The 14,639-nt window shown below is 37.0% G+C and overlaps 1 protein-coding gene across 1 annotated transcript; it reads right to left on the minus strand.

Annotated features, from left to right (window-relative positions):
- Positions 1-680: 680 nt before the first annotated feature.
- On the minus strand, positions 681-14,358 carry LOC100495802 (myosin-4-like). Its single transcript, XM_031892038.1, has 40 exons — positions 14,306-14,358; positions 13,069-13,281; positions 12,835-12,978; positions 12,209-12,365; positions 12,062-12,089; positions 11,865-11,979; positions 10,968-11,060; positions 10,818-10,881; positions 10,641-10,739; positions 10,440-10,543; positions 10,216-10,354; positions 10,009-10,127; positions 9,782-9,931; positions 9,532-9,702; positions 9,137-9,443; positions 8,971-9,041; positions 8,316-8,403; positions 8,098-8,215; positions 7,790-7,913; positions 7,550-7,686; positions 7,204-7,459; positions 6,868-7,110; positions 6,597-6,773; positions 6,364-6,509; positions 6,178-6,268; positions 5,708-6,097; positions 5,488-5,614; positions 5,217-5,335; positions 4,856-5,052; positions 4,584-4,767; positions 4,305-4,470; positions 3,699-3,823; positions 3,028-3,336; positions 2,725-2,928; positions 2,523-2,648; positions 2,258-2,428; positions 2,068-2,172; positions 1,830-1,925; positions 908-1,042; positions 681-808 (listed from the first exon to the last, which is right to left on the minus strand). The coding sequence occupies exons 2-40, from the start codon at positions 13,267-13,269 to the stop codon at positions 791-793; spliced, it is 5,814 nt and encodes a 1,937-aa protein (XP_031747898.1). The 5' UTR covers positions 13,270-13,281; positions 14,306-14,358; the 3' UTR covers positions 681-790.
- Between the last annotated feature and the right edge of the window lie 281 nt (positions 14,359-14,639).

Here is a 14,639-nt window from a genome sequence, read left to right on the forward strand (position 1 = left end):
GCATTTTTGTGACATTTTAGAATTTAAGAATTTATCGTGGTTACTCCAAATTTATACCATGTCGTGTTTTTAGCCCAGAAAAAAATTGGATCTTACTAAATGAGCCCCTTAGTACTAGTTTGTAGATTAGGCTTTCAGGCAATGTTCTATACTCAGAACAATGCAAATGTTTAGATACAGAAAACACCAATGTAGGAGCCCCAAAATGTAATGGAGCACTGCTCATAAAGTCCTCATCATTTTAATTCTAGATGACTATAGAAAGAAAATCAGATGAATGTTACCAACCAAATAGAGCTGTAATGTGCTTCCTGTAGAATTCCGCTTGTGTTGTATATTGTATATTTAGTTTCTTGGCAATGTGACCTGCCTAACTACATTAGAAACACAGTTACTTCAGTTGTACAATGTGAAACTTTTCACCAAATGTTAGAGGTCTGCTGGTTTTGTGCCGATAATGAGAATTGTGATGACAGTACAAAGGGCTCATCATCACAAAGACATTGCTCAGTTGTGTAATTTTACATGTAATATAATCTGTATAATGATTTTGAAATCCACTTTCAGCAACTTCTATAACTGATAAGAACAGTGATCATTGACCAATCTGTAGCTCAGGCATAGCTGGGAAATGGAAACTTCTTACTAAATGTTTGGTATAATAAAAACAAAAATAAATATTTCTGTGCATGAAATCATTTATTTAGAGTGGTGGGGATTAGATGGGATATTAAAAAGTGAGAAATTTATTTTTTGCCAAATTTCTCATTATTTCCCTTTTGATTGTTTTTCACTCTTCAGATTCTTTCTGCGAACAAAAGAGAAACATTATTAGCCAAACAATAAGTGGCATGGGACACGCAAAGCATATAATGCAGCAACAGCACAAGCTACTAGAAACTTATACCTTGCTTCCTGCATCACGGCTCTTTGCCCTGAGTTTATTGACTTGAGACTCTGCAATGTCTGCCCTTTCCTCTGCCTCCTCAAGCTCATGTTGCACCTTTCTGAAGCGGCTCAGGTGGGTGGTGGCTTGTTCTTCCTAGAAGAATTCAAATATGAACAGTAAGTAACTACGCTTAATAAAGAACTAAAACTGTCCTTATTGAATTGAAGAAAGTTTTAGAAATATTTATAGAAATGTAGTTTGTGCTTATTAAAGGGTAACTGTCATATGAATATTTTCTAATGGCACCAAGGTACTTTATGTGTATACAGCTACACATATATATACAAAACTTTAGGTACATATATTTAAAGGAGAAGGAAAGTCATTTTGGCATTTTTCTGGTAATAGATTCACCACATTAGTGCCACCTAGAATGCTATATTTATTCTGCAGAAAGCATTCCCATACCAGAGTAAAGAGCCCTAGAAGCATTCTCTATTTGTTTAAGATTGCAGCTGCCATTTTAGCTTGGTCTTCATAGCTTCCTGCTTGCAGCTTAGCTGTTTTAGCTCCGATTATACATTCCTAAGGGTGTTTTATAAATCCTTATGGGAGGGGGAGCAGGAGCAGGGAGAGAGCTGTGCAGACTCTGGCCCCAGGAGTGGAAGTCTGATACCAAAGAACATAAATGGAGACAAGAAATCCTGTGTATCTTTTGATAGAGGACTCAGTGCAGCTTTTTATGTGAGTGCTTATAGCTGTATTTACATAGACCTTTCTGATAAAGCTTACATCATTTTTACCTTTCCTTCTCCTTTAATATACATAGTAACAGCATGGAAGTTACTGCATATTATTATCATAATAACGTGCCTTTCCCATTATAACCAAAAGTCATTTTGGCTTAATGTTTACTCCCCTAAATTGTATTTGTACTTACAGACTCCTCAGCCTGCCTCTTGTAGGCTTTAACCTTAAGTTGGAGTTTGTCCACCAAGTCCTGAAGTCTCAGAACATTCTTTCTGTCTTCCTCAGTCTGTAAGAAATAAAATTCACAATGATCCTGTTACATGTACTGAGATATATGAATGCTATTGCTAAAATAAATGGAATTTTATGCTTTATCGATGCTCGCAATATTTGTATTTTTCTTTGTGAATAATGCTATGTAACATTACCTGATAAGTGAGTTCCTTCACCCGCCTTTCATATTTACGAACGCCTTTCACAGCATCAACACCACGTTTTTGTTCATTATCCAGTTCATTCTCTAATTCTCTGACCTGTATATAACATTAATGCATAAACTGGTAAATACTAGCTGCAGATTAATTGCTTTACACAACAATAATAGCAATATATACTAACCCTGCTTTCCAGTTTCTGGAGCTGCTTCTTGCCTCCCTTCATAGCCAGCTGTTCAGCTTCATCCAGACGATTCTGCAGGTCCTTCACAGTCTGTTCAAGGTTCTTCTTCATCCTCTCCAAGTGGGCGCTGGTGTCCTGTTCCTTCTTCAGTTCCTCAGCCATCAAGGCAGCCTTTTATGAAAATGAAGAGAAAAGAGATTAATTAAAGTGAGCAAAAAAAAAAAAAAAAAAGAACTACACTGTTTGAAGATAATGAAATACACACATCTGTAATTGCTTTCTTGGCCTTCTCCTCAGCATTTCTTGCTTCTTGCACAGCTTCCTCAACTTCATTCTGGAGCTGTGAGAGGTCAGCTTCAAGCTTCTTCTTGCTGCCAATGAGGCTTGTGTTCTAGAATACAAGGAAACCTTTGTCAGACAAACATATTGTATATTTATCTATTAACATGTATGACAAAAAAATGTACCTGTGAGTGCAGTAGTTGAACACGTTCACTTGCGTCTAAGAGTTCTTGTTCTGCAATCTTACGAGATCTCTCAGTTTGTTCCAGAGCAGCCCTGTTTTCTTCAATTTCAGCTTGCTGCAAGTTATTTCTGCGCTCGATCACAGCAACTTGTTCTTTTAGGTCATCCTGTCCTCTTACTGCATCATCCAACTGGAGCTGAGCATCCTTTTAGGTAAAGAGGGGAGTAAGAACAGTCAATGAATTAAATAATATAAGTAACATTTTTGTTTGATGAGATATCTAGATAACTAATCTCAAAGATACCTTGTACTGAGCCTGCACATTTCTGAGCTGTTTCTGTGCCTCGCCAGCTTGGCGGTTGGCATGGCTGAGCTGGATCTCAAGTTCATTCAAGTCTCCTTCCATCTTCTTCTTTAGTCTCAGTGCATCATTTCTGCTCCTGATTTCAGAATCCAATGTGCTCTGGATGGTATCAATGGCTCTCTGGCTGTTTCTCTTAAGCTGTTCATTCTCCTCATCTTTCTCTGCAATTTTCCTGTCCACCTCAGATTTCACCTGGTTCAGCTCAAGTTGGATGCGCAGGATCTTGGCCTCTTCATGTTCCAGAGAACCCTATTTAAAGTAAAAAAAGGTGTTGAGGAATATAGTTAATTCAGTACTGCATAAATGTTTTCTTTTAATTGCTTTCCTTTTCATGCATATGTATTTTGATCCATTAACACTAGTTCTTTCACTAATAATATAAAGGTTACCAGATCACAAGGCAAGCCAGGCCAGAAACTTGCATTTACTAGAAATCTACCTAATTTTCAGCCTGGTCACCTTAAACTATTTATAATTGATTAGATATCATGACCATGATTATGATCATTTGTAAAAATTTCTATGAACCAACTAGACAATCATTTCTTAAGGGGCATAGATTATAAGATATGATTTTGAGCAAATAGAACAACATATTTACAGCTCAATACCTCGGCCTCTTCCAATGCAGCCTGAAGGTCACTCTTTTCCTGCTCCACTTGCTTCTTGGCTTTCTCCAATTCATTAATTGACTTTCCAGTTTCGCCAATCTGCTCAGTCAGATCGGAGATCTCCTCTAAATAAAATAGTGGTGGAAATGTAAGTAAGAAGTTATTTTACATACACTGTGCAGTGGCGCAAACAATAACTTTTGCAGTTTTTCTTCCACTGTCGGAAATGTTTGCTAAACTGTTTCTGGGTTCGCAAACGTTATATTTCATTTGCACAAAGGAAAAACTTTTCTGACATTCCCCCGTATATCTCCAGTTCATAAATAATTTTTTTTAGTTTCACCAATCTAAACAGTAAGATCTAAGATGTACAAAAATATTGGTCTCAAAATCACAAATTATTTTTCCAGCTTCAACAATTTATTCAGTCACATATGAGATCTCCTTTAGAAAAACTTATAGCCTTTATTTAGAAAGCTTATAGAGATGTATTTAAAAAAAGTTTGACATCTACTTCTTGCAATAATCAAACATCTGGTGATTTTATCTGAAAAATCTATTATCAGACTTAATAGAGAGCTTTTTTTGTTTGAAATATATACATACGTTGTAGGTTCTTGTTTTCACGTTTCAGTGTCTCAACATGCTCAAGGGATTCCTCATAAGCGTTCTTGACCTTGAAGATCTCAGTGCTCTGGCTACGAGCTTCCTTCAGAGCTGCCTCCAATTCAGCTTGTCCCTCCTCGTACTTCTGCTTCCATTCTGACAGAACCTATGGAACGTGGCCATAATACATATCATAATAATATATCAAGATTTGCATATTGAAAACTATTGGTATATGTCCTGACGTTTTTAAAACAATAAGAGACCTATATTATATACCTTATCAAAGTTCCTCTGCTTCTTATCAAGAGCTGCAGCTGCACTGTTTGCTCTCTCAACATCAACCATTAAGTCCTCCACTTCAGACTGCAGTCTCTGCTTAGTCTTATCCAATGAAGCACATTTGGAGTTCACAGCCTCAACTTGTTCCTCAGCTTCTTGTAAACGCTGAGCAAGCTTCTTCCTGAATTTAAATTGAGAACAAAAGTGATTTTTAGAAGATTCTCTATCTGCATATTGTTCTGCTTATGAGAGAATATTTTTAAACTTACTTTGCTTCTTCCAGCTCCTCAGTACGCTGAATGGCGTCAGTTTCATATTTAGTCCTCCACTGGGCAACCTCACCATTGGCTTTGGACAGTGAGCGCTGGAGTTCAGCCTTGGCTTCCTGTTCCTCCTCATATTGCTCACGGAGCAAGTCAGAGTCATGGCGGGCAGATTGCAGAGCATGAGCAAGGGCATTCTTAGCCTGAAGATACAGTATTTAGTTTTGTATTACAGAGATTTGTAAAATGCTGCATACTAAATCTGTTCACCTGTTGTTGTTATTAATAACCTCAGAACTGGGATCTCTGCTTGGGAAAATAAGAGATGTTGCACACTGAAATTTAGAAATGTATGTGGTAATGTTACCTTTGACTCCTCCTCAAGCTGTCTCTTCAGTTCTTCAATTTGTTGTGTAAATCCCTGCTTTCCTCTGGAGAGCTGAGAGATCAGAGATTCCTTTTCCTCAACTTGACGGGAGAGCTCACCTTTAAGACACCAAAAAATAATGATATAATTGTATTAAATTTGCCATTTATTTATAAGAGCTGCTTATATGATGATATATATCATAAATCAATTAGATTGTAGTTTCTATGTTTGTTAATTTTTAAAGTAGTGCATGTTATTTCCCACTCACCATTCTCTGTCTGGAAGCGAGCCCTCTGGGCACCGAGGTCATTAACAAGGCGTTGCTGTTCATCACCCTTGGACTTCACTTCACTAAGCTGGTCCTCAATCACACGGTTTACTTTTTCAAGGTTGGCCTTAAAGGCAAATAGCAACATTAAGTAATTGAATGCAGAATCAAATCATTGCATTCATAAATCTTTACTTTAAAAACTAAATAATTTCTGTACCTTGGCTTTGGAGACATTTTCCAAGTTGCTGGCAAGATCATCAATCTCCATCTTGAGCTCACTCTTTTCTTTCTCCAGCTTTTGTTTCACACGCTGCAGGTTATCAATTTGTTCCCCAAGCTCAGCTACACTGTCGGCGTGCTTCTTGCGCAGTGCACCAGCTGTTGCTTCATGCTGAAGGGTTGCCTCTTCCAGGTCACGTCTCACTTTCTGGAACTCAGCTTCACGTTTCTTGTTCATTTCAATCTGTGCAGATGTTGCACCTCCGGCTTCTTCAAGCCTTTCACTGATCTCCTCAAGTTCCCTGGAAAGATCAGCCCTCTGTTTCTCAATCTTTGCACGAGCTGCACGTTCAGCCTCAATTTCCTCCTCAAGTTCTTCAATGCGAGCCTGAAATATGGGCAGGGGGGTTTTATTGATGCAAAACATATATTGTAAAGCATTACAGACTTTGTTTAACAAGGATTTACCTGAAGCTCCTTGATTTTTTTCTGTAGCTGAGTACCCAAAGTTTGTTCATCCTCTATTTTCCCTTGAAGCTGGCTGATTTCAAAGTCTTTCCTGCATTTTAAAAATGGTACATATTAATTATTTTTTACATACATGCTGAAAATCATTTTTGTCTTTCATGCAAAATTCAAAAGACTTATACTAACTTTTTAAGTTTTTCTTCAGTTTGCTGTTTGTCATTTTCAAGATCCATGACTGTTTCTTGGGACAATTTCAGATCTCCTTCCAGTTTCCTCTTTGCTCTCTCAAGATCAAGACGAAGTTTCTTCTCTTGTTCCAGGGAACCTTCCAGCTAATTTAATAGTAAAAAAATGTAGCTCAGGTCATATTTAAATAAAAAAGCCCATGAAGACCGATTAAAAAGCTGATTTAAACTCACATCATCTACTTGTTGTTCCAACTTAGTTTTGGCTTTTGTCAAGGAGCTAACTTTGTCCTCTTCGGCTTGAAGGTCATCAAGTGTTTGTTGGTGAGCCTCCTGAAGGGCCTTCTTCTCTTTGGTGAGTTTGGAGATGTTCTCATCAAGAACTGCCATTTCCTCAGTAAGGTTTTTGACCTAATGGTGGAAATAAGTTTTTAATTCAGTAAAATAGTTTTCTAAAATCACACATACAATTTAGCATATTTAAATCACTTTTAGTTTATTTTACTTTGTTTTCTGTGGCATGCTTCTCCTTTTCTACTTTGGCCAAAGTAAGTTCAAGATCATCAATGTCTTTCTTTAGCTCAGAGGTTTCATCTTCCAACTTTCTCTTCTTTGCTGTCAACTCTGCATTGCTTTCCTCCTCATCTTCAAGCCTTTCTGTTATTTCCTTGATTTTAGATTCCAATTGAATTTTGACTTTGATGAGGCCTTCACATCTTTCCTCAGAGTCAGCCAAGGTTTCACTTTCCTATTTGAATATGAGAAAGATAGCATCATACTTAATGTTTTGTTAAGCAGATTTAATTTCCCACAAACATTAACAGGAGTCTGATTTTCTTACTGTTTGAACTTGCAGGGATAAATCATTCTTCTCCTGCAACAAAACAACCATTTTCTCCTCTAGTTCTTTCTTCTTTGCTTCTGCCTTGGCCAGTGCATCCTTGGTCTTCTCGAATTCTTCTTTCATGTTTTGCATCTCCTTCTCAGTCTCAGCACTTTTCAGGAGAGGCTTAATCTTAAAGTACAATTTCATCCATGGCCAGTGTTTGACATTCATGAATGACCTGAGATTGTACTGGATGGTATAGATGGACTCCCTATATGTAGAAAATGTAAACATTAACAACTTGGTCTAATAATCTTTAAACTGCTCTACATGTTTAAAGTAGAAAAAGTAGAAAAAATACCTTCTTTCCATCATTTGCTTAAACTCTACTCTCATCAAAAAACCTCTGCACAGAGCTTGTGTACGAGTGATAAGTTGTGCCAGCTTTTCATCTCTCATTTCCTCTAGGGTACCCAAAAGACCAGCTTTAAAGAACACCTTTGAAAGAAAATGGTTTTATGTGAGCAAGTAACATATGTTCAAGTTGTAGTGTCCAGAATCACCCATAACTAGCTAATGCTTTATTAAATAGCTTCCTTACCTTGGTGTGTCCAAATTTATACTGAGTATGATCAACGTCAATTGAGCCCAGGAGCTTCTCAGAAGCTTTTTTGCTGTCAATAAACTGCCCATCTGGGATTGCACTGGCATTCAAAACCTTGTAACTAAAAGGAAGCAGAAAACAATTTACAAATCATGAACTCCTTAAAGGAACAGTAACACCAACAAAATGAAAGTGTATAAAAGTAACTAAAATATAGTGTTCCTTTAAGCACAGTAAACACTTCTGATGTAATAAAAGCAACTAAATTATCTAAAATATTCTACATAAGTATTGCAGCTATATACCGTTGTTTGAAGTCACCATAGAGGATTCTGCTTGGGAATCCTTTTCTGCAGATTCTAATACCCTCCAACACACCGTTACATCTCAGTTGGTGAATGATCAGGTGATTTTCCATGATACCTGGATGAGAGTATTTTATAACATTAATAAATGGATGCTTGTCAGGGAATGCTCTTAATTATTATTCTTGGTGTAAAAAAAGTTATGAAGACATTTTTACCAGGAGTCTTGCTCTCATTGGGAATCAGACAACGCACAAAGTGGGGGTGGGTGCTTCTCAAGTTGGTCATCAGTTTGTTTAAATTTTCCTAAAACACAAATGAAATGGAGATTATACAAAATAAAATATTTAAAAACAATATCAGTACACAATATTTGGCCAAATTTTAAACAAAATCTGAATCCTAATTTACATACTTGTAGGGAAAATAAAGAAAAATAATTACAGAAAAAACTGATGCATTCAGTCATCCAGAACTTTAACCTCATGTGACTTTGGTTTTGTTGCAGTTGAACACATGAGGAACTGGCCAAATCTCAATCATGGAAAATGTCTAGGTTTTGGCTCAACCTAGAACTGAATTCTGGATTAGTGAATCCCAAAACAGTGTATCAATAAATATGTTTAAAATTTAAAATTGTATAGAGAAGGCAACAGTAATTGCTTTCATGACTATCTATTATATATAATTTAATTACATGTACCAGTAATAGGGATGCACTGAATCCATAATGTTTGGATTTGCTAAATACAGGATCCTCCTGTTGCGCTCAGACTTCCAGATCCTTAAACGCGTGTGACTTTAATAGTTTGGCCAAATTCTAATCCAGCCTTAATGACTTTAATCACTGTCCAACATATATATTATACTAACCCTGAAGAGAGCAGATACAGTCTGGAAAGAGGAGCCCTTCTTCTTCTTTCCACCCTTGCCACCAGCATCGGCTGATTAAAGCAGATAGATAAATAAATTAGAATCATAGAACCAGCACACAAAATTTGCAACTGTAATGTTTTAGCAGAATAATTGGTATTATTACCATCAGCTGCAGCATAGCTGGAGTAGAGGAATGACAGCAGTTTAACTGAAGACTTCTGATATAGTTGAACAACAGACTCATTCAGTGGATCCTTGTTCTTATCAAGCCAGCCGGAGATGTTGTAATCCACAGTACCAGCATAATGCCCCAGAGAGAAGTGAGCTTCAGCCTTTCCTTTGCCAGGCTTGGGCTTTTCAAAGTTCTTGCATTTGCCCAAATGTTGTTCATAGAGCTTGTTCTTGAAGGAGGTGTCAGTAGCCTTGGGGAACATGCACTCCTCTTCAAGGATGGAGAAGATACCCATGGGCTAGAAAAAATATACAGAGTGTATAAGCTAAACATAAGAATTGGTTTGGGACTTGAAGAATGAGTGAACTGAATATAAGTTAACCAACCTTTTCAATAAGCTCAATGCAGGCAGCCAGATCCATACCAAAGTCAATAAACTCCCAGTCAATGCCTTCCTTTTTGTATTCTTCCTGTTCCAGAACGAACATGTGGTGGTTGAAGAACTGCTGCAGTTTTTCATTAGTGAAGTTGATGCAGAGCTGCTCCAAGCTGTTGAACTGAAATAACATAGCATTGTTAAAATTATTGCATTTACTGCGTTTACATACAGTTGATATGCATTGAATTTGAACTTACATCAAAAATTTCAAATCCAGCAATATCCAGGACACCAATGAAGAATTGTCTTGGTTGTTTGGTATCCAGCTGTTGGTTGATACGTGTGACCATCCACAAGAACAGTTTCTCATACACAGATTTGCAGAGGGCACCAACAGCATTATTGACCTGAAGAGAAGAGAATATTCAGCAGATTCGAAACAATATGGAACTCAAGGCTGGCATTAGTAAAAACGTTAGAGTACCTGTCCGACAGTCTGGCCCTTGGTGACAAATTCATTTCCGACTTTGACCCTTGGATAACACAATGCCTTGAGCAAATCAGCAGAGTTCAGACCCATCAAATAGGCAATTTTGTCAGCATCTACAAATTATGAAAATAATATAATGGATTCTTAATTATGACTTAAGCAAAATCAATGTAAACTGAATATTTACTCAACAGGACTAACCCTCTGTGCCATCAGGCTCAGCCTGCTCCTCTCTTTGCTTTTGCTTGAATTTCATGTTGCTGTGGTGCATGACTGCTCCGGTCAGTTTGTAGATACCAACCTTTTCATCTTGATTGAAACCCAAGATGTCAATGGCACTCTGTAAGTGAAACAGTGTGTGAGTCCAGACTGAAAGTCGACATATACACAATATTCATTGCCCACAAATTGTTTCCATTTCTTACATCTGTGGCCATCAGTTCCTCCTGATCATCAATACTCTTGACAACGATCTCACCCTGGCTGATGAATGGAAAATCATATGGGTTGGTTGTGATCAGACACATTTCTAGATAGGAAAAGAGAACCAATAGGATAAAAGGTCAGAAAGTGCAAATACATACTTACTGAGGAAATCATTTTATTAAGAAGTAAATTCTAATTACCAATAATCTCCGGTTTCTTGTTTGTCATCATCTGATAGAAGATGTGATAGCTTCTCTCAGCTGACAGCTGGAATGTAACTCTGGATTTTTCTAGCAGATCTACAGATACACAGATTTATAATTAACTTGAAATGAACAAAAGACAGAACTCGCAAGGCAGACAGGTAAATATCTTACATGTTTCAATATCAGCTGATGACAGTTTTCCTGTGGTACCAAAGTGGATTCTGATGAATTTACCCTAAAGAGTAGAGTTTAGATGTTAGTAAAACAAATCAAAATATTAGAAATTAATTAAACATGCACTAATTCTAATGCAGTACTTACAAAACGTGAGGAGTTGTCATTTCTCACAGTCTTGGCATTACCGAAGGCTTCCAGTAGAGGGTTGGCCTGGATGATTTGATCTTCCAGAGTCCCCTAGAAAAAGAATCAGATGAAGATATTTTTAGTTTATTGGTTATTACATATCAGAGGATTGTTAGTAATGGTGTTAACCATTACAGTGCCTTAGAAATGAGAAACTAAGATTTGATATTATTATAAAGGGTTGTGAAGAATTTAAAATTACATAATATATAGAATGAAAAGTATTCTGTTTTTTGGTAGATGATCATTTCTGCTGACTTTAATCTTAATAATTATTTTTAATGCTAAACAACAAAAGTGAGTGGAAATAAAACCACAAGTCCAAACCATGACCCTGCTGTGGACAGCACAGTGTGTCATGAGTTTAAATATGAACTCGGCACTATCTGTATGTATTCTGGTTTACGTCCTCCCTCAAATACATATAGTTATACATTTTTAAGCAGGGACAATGACGCTTAATGATGAACAGTTTCTGTAAAGAACTGTGTAAATTGTTGGTGCCCCTTAAAGTTTATTAACACAGGTATGGGACCTGTTAACCAGAATGCTTGGGACTTTTTGTTTTCCAGATATGGGGTCTAAGGATAAGGGGGTTGGATCTCTACTGAAAAATGATTTAAACAGTAATTAAATACAATAGGATTGTTTAGGCTCCAATAAGGATAATTATGTTGTAGTTGGAAACAAGTAGAAGCTACTTTCTTGCTATAACAGAGAAAAGATAAATCATTTTTAAAAATATGAATTATTTAATTAAAATAAAGTCTATTGGAGATGGGCTTTCCATATTTTGGAAGTTTCTGGATAATGGGTTTCCGGATAATGTGCCCCAAACCTATAATAATAAAATACCTGCAAGCTGTTGCTGGGCTCCTTTTTCTTTCCAGAATCTCCAATAGCTGCAATTGTTGCAAAGTACTGGATGACACGCTTGGTGTTCACAGTCTTTCCTGCACCAGATTCTCCACTGGAGGTAGGAGATAACATTATAACCATCTCTTGTACAAAGAAAAAGCTAAAAAGTATTTCAAATGTAAACCTTTACTTACGTAATCAGGACAGACTGATTTTCACGATCTGTGAATAAAAGAATATTTTGGTTACATATATATCATTTATTTATTTATTATTAAACACAAAAAATGAGCTAATTATTGCTGTTGGTTAAAACACTGTAAAAGTATAAAACAGGTTACCTGTTAACATGGCCTGGTAGGCATTATCAGAGATGGAGAAGATGTGGGGTGGGGCTTCCACTCTCTTCTTTCCTCTGTAGCCGGCAACAACCTCTGGGTTGTACACTGGCAGCCACTTGTAGGGGTTCACAGTGACGCAGAAAAGCCCAGAGTAGGTCTGTAATAAGAAAATTATCATTTTTGTCTTACACTAATATTTTTCTTGATTGTGAGTTTCGCAGGACATTTTAAAATCTTTCTAAATTCTCTAACATTCTCTGCCCACTGGCTTAGAAATAAAGCAGGCAGAGTACTGCAGTTCATTTTTAGTGGAATGCAAAGGCCATATGTTGCATTTTCTCCATTAGATGGAGCCCTAAGTCTAAGTAAACTTAAAAAAAAACCAAGCTCAGCTTATCAGCAGAGTAGCTGGACCTCCCAATAAGAAGTTTATGAATATCCTGTTGTCTATTACTACATAAGCCATCATTTTATGAAAACAAAATGGATGTTTTCATAACATTTGCATACATGTTAAACTGTATTTTCTAAAGGTGAAATTTCCAGAAGGAATGGAAGCATGTTTCAGCATTCAGACTTATTTTCTCCTAAGATGGAATAGTCAAGGTTCAGTCTCTTTGACTTACATAGATCATCCATGCTGCGTAACGCTCTTTGAGATTGTACAGCACAGAGGCCTCATTCAGGTGAGTCATCATAGCCATGTCTTCAATTTTGTCATACTTGGGGGGATTTTGGGGGTAGATCTGGCTGTCTTTCACGGTTACGTTCTGGAACAAGAAAAGATGTGATTAAGGTGTGAAGGATCTTTGAGAAGAGGGATTATTGATTTTTTTTCAGAAACAGAATGTTATACATACATTGCCAGCATCAGTTTTCACTGTGACCTTGCCATCTTCCCGAGCTGTAACCATACCCTTCACGTACAGTTCTTTTGCATCATCTACAAATACTGTGTTCTTGGCATCAAAAGGCTTGCTCTGGGCTTCAATTCTTTCTTTCTCACTTTTGCGGAGATATTGTGCGGCTGGGCCAAAGCAGGCCAAGTCAGAGTCACCCATGGTTGCTGCTTTCTGTGAGAGAGTAATTGTTACCTCTTGAATCACTCTGCTGCAAATGTATCCTTAGCTATAGAATTGCTGCAGTGTTATTAGCAGTATAGACAAATGGTAGCAAGGTATGGGACCTGTTATCTAGAATGCTTTGGACCTAGGATAAGGGATCTTTCTGTAATTTGGATCTCCATACCTTAAGTATACTAAAAATCATTTAAACAGTAAATAAACCCTAAAGGATTGTTTTGCCTGCAATAAGGATTAGTTATATCTTAGTTGGGGTCAAGTACAAGGTACTGTTTTATTATTACAGGGAAAAAAGGAAATTATTTTGCTTATAATGTGTATGGAAGATGGCCTTCCCATAATTCGGAACATTCTGGATAATAGGTTTCTGGGTAACGGATCCCATACCTTTATGTATTCATAACTTTTCCTATTTCTTATTGTTTTCTGCTATAGTACGTTCCTGCTTAATAAGAACAAACGTTCTTCCTTCCTCTAGTAGATAGCAGCTGGCTTTTTATTATAGTAGCAGTACTATGGCACCTAGAGGGATGCCAATTACCATTACATAATAGCATATAATAAAAGAACCTTATATCACAAATGCATTGTTGTAGTAATCTACATTCCAAGGTGCAGCCCACTAGCAGAGAGGGGCTTAGAAATTATTGTGTACATACATTAAATCTGTTTAGAAGGCATACTCTGGTGTTTGTAACATCATGGTCAATGTTTTCTCTAAGCTGTACTCTCATGCACACAAATACAGGTTATTTTACCAACTTTTTTACCCAACTTGTGCATAGATTTGTAGGGGCAAACAAAATTAATTTCTTGGATTGGCACAGTGCACAATTGAAGACAATATTTCTGCACACAGCCTACAATAGTTTAGAGGAAACTCTGGTCATGGTAGAGTAAAATGTTATTACAATGTTTTTGGGGGGGGGTCAAAGCGCTGAAGTACTGTTTCTGCCATTAAGCAAAGTAGAGGTCCCTTGTTTAACACAAGTGGGGGAATTATATTTCCACTCACCTTTTAGCCCAGTTGAGGATAAAAGTATAAAGGCAGAAGCCCTGTAAAAGAAAATACATTATGAATTCAAAACTCTTAAGCATGATCCCATAAATTCATATTATCTCCACTGGCTATGATGCTTTTCCCCTCATAAGTATCTAAAAAGTTTATCCTTTTGCAAGCGAGTCTTGAGGTCTACTCCAATTGGCCGTCTGACTTTATGAACTTGCATGATGGCCCATGCATTACCTGTAGCTTCTTATCATTTCATTTAGGCTACATAACAAATGAACTCCAGAATACTAACATTCTGTAGGTATAACAATTACATTTGTTTTGTATTTAACTAGAG

Source organism: Xenopus tropicalis, chromosome 8, assembly GCF_000004195.4.
Source record: "Xenopus tropicalis strain Nigerian chromosome 8, UCB_Xtro_10.0, whole genome shotgun sequence".
NCBI lineage: Eukaryota > Metazoa > Chordata > Amphibia > Anura > Pipidae > Xenopus > Xenopus tropicalis.